The sequence below is a fragment of the Moschus berezovskii genome, chromosome X (assembly GCF_049115385.1).
Source record: "Moschus berezovskii isolate FMDL1 chromosome X, NW_MosBer_1.0, whole genome shotgun sequence".
NCBI lineage: Eukaryota > Metazoa > Chordata > Mammalia > Artiodactyla > Moschidae > Moschus > Moschus berezovskii.
In genome coordinates, this window is record NC_142488.1 from 127,176,710 (window position 1) to 127,183,272 (window position 6,563).

Consider the following 6,563-nt stretch of genomic DNA (forward strand, 5'->3'; position numbering starts at 1 on the left):
TCAAGGCGAAGTGGCAGAATCATGAGAAGGGACAATCTTGCCTTCAGTTCCACCCTCGGTGCCAGCTTCGGTTCCGGGCAGGTCTGGGTGGCTGTTTCCTTTGGGGGGCTTCTCCTTGCAGAAGAACTTCTTCAGCATATCCTGGATCTCCTTCTTGATGGTCTTGTGCATGTAGCCATAGACGTAGGGGTGGATGCAGCACTGCAGGAAGAAAAGCCAGATAATTATGGTGATCACCCACTGGGGTACCTTGGTTTGGACATCCACCCACACGGCCAGGACCGCTAGAAAGCAGTAGGGCCCCAGGGACAGCACGTAGGAGAAGATGATGAGGAAGATCACTTTAGCAGCTTTGCACTGGTAGCACCTGGGCAGAGGGGGATCACCATTGCTGTTTCGACGACTGGCTGGGAGACTCTCTGGAATGTTCATCGCCTCGATATCATCCTCGCTGAAATGGAGGTCATCCTCACCAAACTCCAGGTCATCTTCACCCAGGTCAATGTTGCACTGGGTGACCTCTAGGCGGCCCTTTTCTGCCTTCTTGCTGCTTTGAATTTTGGTGCTGCCTTTGGCCATCAAAAGGTTGCTTTCTCTGACCTCTTCACTGCCAGTGGCCTCCATGCTCCCCTCACCAGTCTCCACAATACCTTTTTTGGCCTTCCTGCTGCCCTCCGTGGCTTCCACGCTGTCCTCCTTGGCCTTGACCTCACCTTCATCCTGGCCGTGGAACTCACTCTCACTCTGGAACTCATCCTTCTTGCCGCCCTCTTCGTTCTCATTCTTGACCCGGTCCTTGGCTCGCACTTCCAAGCTGTGGCTCTTGACGTTGTAGAGCAGCGCGTGTTGCCGGCGGGCAGCCCCGAACACCACAGAGTAGCAGGCAATCATGACAATCAGCGGGATGACGATGAAGGACACGACACTGACAATTGTGTAGCTGGGGCTGGCCCCCCAGATCATGGAGCAGAGGGCGTTGCGCTCGTCGAACGCAGCCTGGCCCCAGCCATAGAGTGGGGGTGTGCTCTGCAGGATGGCCACGATCCAGGTGCCGTACAGAAGCAGGTAGCCCCGGCGTGGGGTCATCTTCGCTGGGTAGGAGAGAGGGTGGATGATGGACAGGTAGCGATCCACGGACACCACCACGATGGTGTTGACGCTGGCGAAGGCGAATAAGTGAGTGAGGCTAACCAGGGCAGTGCAGAAATGGCTGTTGAGGGGCCAGAAGATGGGTACGGAGGTGGCCACCACCCAGGGAGCCACAAGCGAGATCTGCAGCAGGTCAGTGACAAGGAGGTTAAAGATGAAGCGGTTGGTCACTTGCAACAGCTGAGGCTTGCGCTGCAGCACGAACGCCAGCACTATGTTGCCCACGAAGGAGGCGGTGAGGAAGATGAGCAGAACGCTCGAGCGGATGATGCCGTGCGCCAGGCTGATGGGCATTTTGGAGAGGGGAATGCACGCGTGGCTGCTGTTGTTTTCGCGCGTGCTGTTGGTGCAGGTGGACGCCATGGCAGCAGGGGCAGGAGGGCGACAGGTGCAGGCGCCGGGCCGGCCCCGGCGGGCGGCGAAGGGGCGCACGGAACACACTCAGCGCCTAAGCTGGGGACGAAAGAAACACGCGGGCTGGGTTAGTCCCCCTGCTTGGGGCGCGGGGGTGGGGTGGGCGCTTCCACGCTGGACAGCAGCGCTGCAGGACCCCAGCCCCGGGGACCCCGTGCGCGTGGTCCCCGTCTCTCCCCCGTGTCCGGGCAGTTTCTCTAAATCCTTCTCTTACTCTCTGGGTCTCTCTGCCTCTCCCTCCTTTGGGGGGTTTCCGAGACACCCCTCCCACAGCTGTCTCCAGCTGGCGCGTGCGTCTCCCACACTCTCTGGGGGTCTCGCAGTTTTGGTTTCTCCAGAGCTCTCTCCCCCGGCTCTCCCGCTAGCGCATGCGCGCGCGCGCGCTCCATCCCTGCGCGCGCTCCATCCCTGCCTGTTTACGTGTGTACACTTGTCTTTGTCTCCCGAGTCTCTAATTAGCGCACTTTTCCTGTATCTCATGTGTGTGTGCGTGTGCGCGTTACCGGTTTTCTCTCTCTCACCCTTGTCCCTCACTCTGGGGTCTGTCCCTATTTCTCAGACCCTTGCCAGCACGTGCACGCTGTCTGTCCTCTGCCAGTCTGTCCTTCTCCTCTCACCTCCGTTTGTTACTCCCCTCTCGCCCTCCCAGTCGCGGTCAGCTTCTCCGCCTCAGTTTGTCTCTGCTTTTGCCAGCGCACTTTCTCCGCGGCTGCGTGCGCGCGCGTCTCTGCGTCTCGCCGTCTTTCTCTGGGTCTTGTCCCTGTCTCTCCTTCCGTCTTTCTGATGCCCTCTCGTCTCTGTGTCTCTGCCAGTCACTGTCTCTGTCGCTCGCTAGTGCGTGCGCTTCTGCGTCTTCTCCTGGTGCTGTCTCGTCTCCCCACTTCTCTCCAACAGTCTATTTCCCTGACAATCTCCGTAGGTCCCCGGTGCACCTGTTCAGTATCACTCGCTTAATGTGTGTCTCTGACCGTCTCCGCATCTCTCCAGCTCTCCTGTCACCGTGTCTCTCTCTCGGGTTCTGTCTCTCAGCGTCTCCCATCTCTCTCTGCTCTTGCTCTGAATTTCTCGGATCCTCTCCCCTCGGTGTCTCTCCCTGTTTACCCCCTGCAGCTCCTGTCTTCCCCGCGCCTTAAGTTCTGTCCTTATCACTATCTGCCCGTGTCCCTCAGGATCTACTCCGTGTCTCCTGATTATCTCTGCCTCTGCGTTACTCAGACTCTTTCCAGCGCGTGCACGTAAAGGGAGTCGGCTTCTCTCTCACTCTCTTCTCTGGGACTCTCGCAAAACACTTTGTGTGTGTGTGTGTGTGTGTGTGTGTTTGAGTGTGTGTGCAGTCTCTCTTACCATCCTTCTCCGATGATCTCTCACCTCGGTTTATCTCTGGCTGGATCTCTGTCTCTGATCTCTATCTCTCTGTCGACTTTATTTTACCATGGAAACCAGCTGCCGCCTTGGCCGCCGCGGGCTCTGGCGGATAAACCTCCCAGTTTCTCACAGCTCAGTAGCGGCTGGATGCAGCCGGGATGCCTACTGCGGACGCCCCCGCGCCCAATTCGGCATCCAGTCTGCATTCTCCAGCCCACCCGGCCTCGGCGGTGGCGGGTGGAGGGATGGGTGAGCTGGGGAGAGCCGGGGAAGAGGCGGAGGTGGTGGGGGAGAAGTCTGAGAGAGAGTGCGTGCAAGAGATTGAGAGGCAGACAGAGAAAGAGAATAAGAAAACATCAAGAGACAGAGAGACAGGAAAAGATGAGAGACAGAATGAGAGCCACCCAGAGACAGAGAGAATGATAGAGAAAAGAGACCTAGAGTCAAAGAATGAGCCAATGAGAGAGAGAGAGAAGAAGGAGAGCCAGGGCAAGAGACAGGGGGAAACGGAGACAGAAAAAATTTAAAAAGAGGATGGGAATCGGAGACTGTAAGAAAGAATGAGAACACATCGAGAAGATAGGGGCGGGGGACGAGGGAAAGTGCGAGTGAAAAAGCCAGGGCGAGGGACTGGCCGAGAAGGGGCCGCGCGCGGGGGCTGAGGCGGGGGGACTCCACCCGGGGCAGCGCAGTCGCCGTCCGGCCACGGCGGACGGGGCGTCCGGGGCGCCGGAACGCGGGGGGCCGGCTGGGCGCAGGGAGCAGGGCTGGAGCCGCTTACCTGTTGCTGCCGGAGGTGTCGCGCCGCGGGAGCTGCGTGCCGGTCCCTCGGGACGCGGCGCGCTCGACCGGGCGGCCTCTCGAGGTGCCGGCTGCCGCTAGCTGGAACCGGGCAGCGCGAGCCGCGAGAGCCGGGGCGCCCGAGCCCGCACGTCCGGCCGGCGCGGCGCGCTGCGAGCTCTGAGCGGCGGCGGGGGCGCGCGGCGTCTTAAGGCGGCGCGGGGCCCTCACCTTGCGGCGCCCCGCTCCCCCCCACGCCCGCCCGCGCCGCTGACGCACGAGGCCGCGGGCGTCCGGAGGAGCGGGCGGGCGGGGGTCACTGCGTCGGGCCCGCTTAGCGCCGCTTACCCCGCATCAGCGCCTCGGGCGGTCCGAGCTCATTGGAGACTCACAAACTGGGGAGCGTCACTGGGGCTGGGTTTCCTGCCGACTAGCCCCCCGGATTTCGGTCCAGGGCCAGGCCCCAGACTGGCACGGGTCTTCCGAAGAGAAGCGGAAAGCTGGCCGGGGCCTGGGGCCTCGACCTTGGAAGACCCTCCCCCCGCCTCACTCCCACCTTCCCTCAAGTATGAACCTCCCCGGGACTCTGAGAGGAAGTGATTCTGATATCACCGATTTGCCACAATTTGCTCTAGCTCCCAGCAAGAGCTAAAGAACAGTTCCTTTCCTGTAGGCCTTGGGAGCATTTCCTCTAAGAGGAGCTACTCAACTATCCACTCTAGTATTTGACTGAAGTCTATCTGTAAGTCAGTCTCTTGGTCCACCCACCCCCAGGTACTGTGGGAAAACGGTTCACACAGAGATTACCGCTGAATCCTTACCCCAGCCTTGTGAGATAAGTGCTGCTATTATCTTCATTTTTATAGAGACAGAAGCAGAAGCTGAGAGAGATTACCCGACTTGCCAGAAGTTCAAGTAAATGTACCTGTTCTGTTAACTAGGGGCTTCCCTAGTAGCTCAGTTGGTAAAGAACCCGCCTGCAATGTGGGAGACCTGGGTTCATCCCTGGGTTGGGAAGATCCCCTGGAGAAGGGAAAGGCTACCTATTCCAGTATTCTGGCCTGGAGAATTCCATGGACTGTATAGTCCATGGGGTCCCAAAGAGTGAGACATGACTGGGCGACTTTCACTTCACTATTAACTAAGACTTTCTGGGCCTCTCCCAAACACGTGCACATTTTTTTTGTTTACTCTTTACCAGGCGGGTAAAACCAGATTGTTTGCTCTTTACCAGGCGGGTAAACACCAGACTGTAACTCCCTCTGCCTCCCAGAAGACTGGTGTCCAGGAAGGTGGCCCAGGAAGGTTGTCCAGACAAGGGGTTGTTTTCATCTGGTTTCCAAGTGATGATGAGACGTCTTCTGGGCATGACAGACGGGGAGAATGTGTTCTTCTTCAAGGAGATGCATGGGCAAAGAGGACTGCAGCAGAGAGCTGGGTGCCAAGAGAGGCTGCAGGACGGTGAATGACAGCAGGTGAGCCAGAAAAATGGAGTGGAGGCAAATCCTGATGGGCTCTGAATGCCGGTTTGGACTTGATCCCGAGATCCGTAGAGGGCCGTTGAGGATATGTTTTATTATGCACAGTTTCAAAAATGCACAAATATGATGAGAATCATCACATAACTCCCTGTTGTTCTCACCATGCAATCTTAACAAGCATTTTGCCATTATTGTTCATTGATTTTTTTGAAGGTTTAATAAGTGAAAAAAATCAGAATATAAAATTAGATACTATTTTTTGTTTTGGTTGTGCCCCAGCTGCTTGTGGGACCTTAGTTCCCTGACCAGGGATCAAACCTGTTCCCCCTGCAGTGGAAGTGCAATGTCTTAAACACTGGACCACCAGGGAAGTCCGCTAGATACTTTTGTTTAAAGTGGCCTATACGTTTTTAAGACATGAATTCAGAATATGAAGGGGAATGTGTTACAGGTTATCATCTAGTGTATGATAAGATTATATATTATTTAAAAACGATTTTCAGTTTTCATTGATGGTTTCTGTGCAGGGCCATGTGGGAAGAGTTCTGTTTTTCTAGGGTCTCCTAGAAGCAGAGCAGGGGTTGGGATTGGAGGGGGCAAGACTTTGAATGGGGAAAGAGCACAAAGAAGGCTGTAGCAGGAGACAAGACGGTCTCAACAGGTCACAACGAGGGGGCTGATCATAGACCCCTAGACAGGCAAAATTGACAATGGAGAGGGATAAGGACAGGGAGGTGCTGGGGAGGGTCTAGGATGATACAAGATTCTAAGTTGATTGATGGGATGGATGGAGATCCACCCCTCTCCCCACTGCACCCCATTCCTTTGGGCAGGGATACAAGGCAAGTGTAGAATCAGGTCCCAGAATATTCTTTGGATTTCAAGTCCTATCATTTGCTGTAGATTTCTTGTCTTTATTTTTTGGGGGGTGGGGGAACTAGGCCTGTTTTTATCTTCCGAAGTTTGAATGGTATAAATGTGGTTGTTTTTCTTGGAGTCAGTTTCCATGATAGTCACTCACAATTATTAATTCCCAGTTTCACACTGGCCATGGTGCAGAATGCTGGGTGGCTTGAACTGTCATGTGGCAGTTCACTCAGACTCCGTATTTTAGAATCACTTGGGAGACTGTCAAGCTGGGAGAAATGACCAGAGACAAAGGTTAGTCTAGTTTGTCCTGCTCTTTATTCTTTTTCTCCGTGGTCCTGAGTTTCCTGGACTGCTGGGATCCAGCAGGGCACAGGGAGAAAAACCTCTCAGTACATGTCAGAAGTAAGTGCCTCAGAGAGGTGGGCTCATGGAATCAGCAGCTACACCCCTTAGTGCCAAGGGACATGATGGAAGAGCTTGAGTGAGATGAGGCCTCTGCACCCA

The 6,563-nt window shown here is 55.8% G+C and overlaps 1 protein-coding gene across 1 annotated transcript; it reads right to left on the reverse strand.

Moving 5' to 3' along the window:
* Window positions 1–5,975, reverse strand: GPR101 (G protein-coupled receptor 101). The gene is made up of 2 exons (XM_055437732.2): window positions 5,962–5,975; window positions 1–1,531 (listed from the first exon to the last, which is right to left on the reverse strand). Exon 2 carries the CDS (start codon window positions 1,510–1,512, stop codon window positions 1–3), a length of 1,512 nt encoding a protein of 503 aa, XP_055293707.1. The 5' UTR covers window positions 1,513–1,531; window positions 5,962–5,975.
* Between the last annotated feature and the right edge of the window lie 588 nt (window positions 5,976–6,563).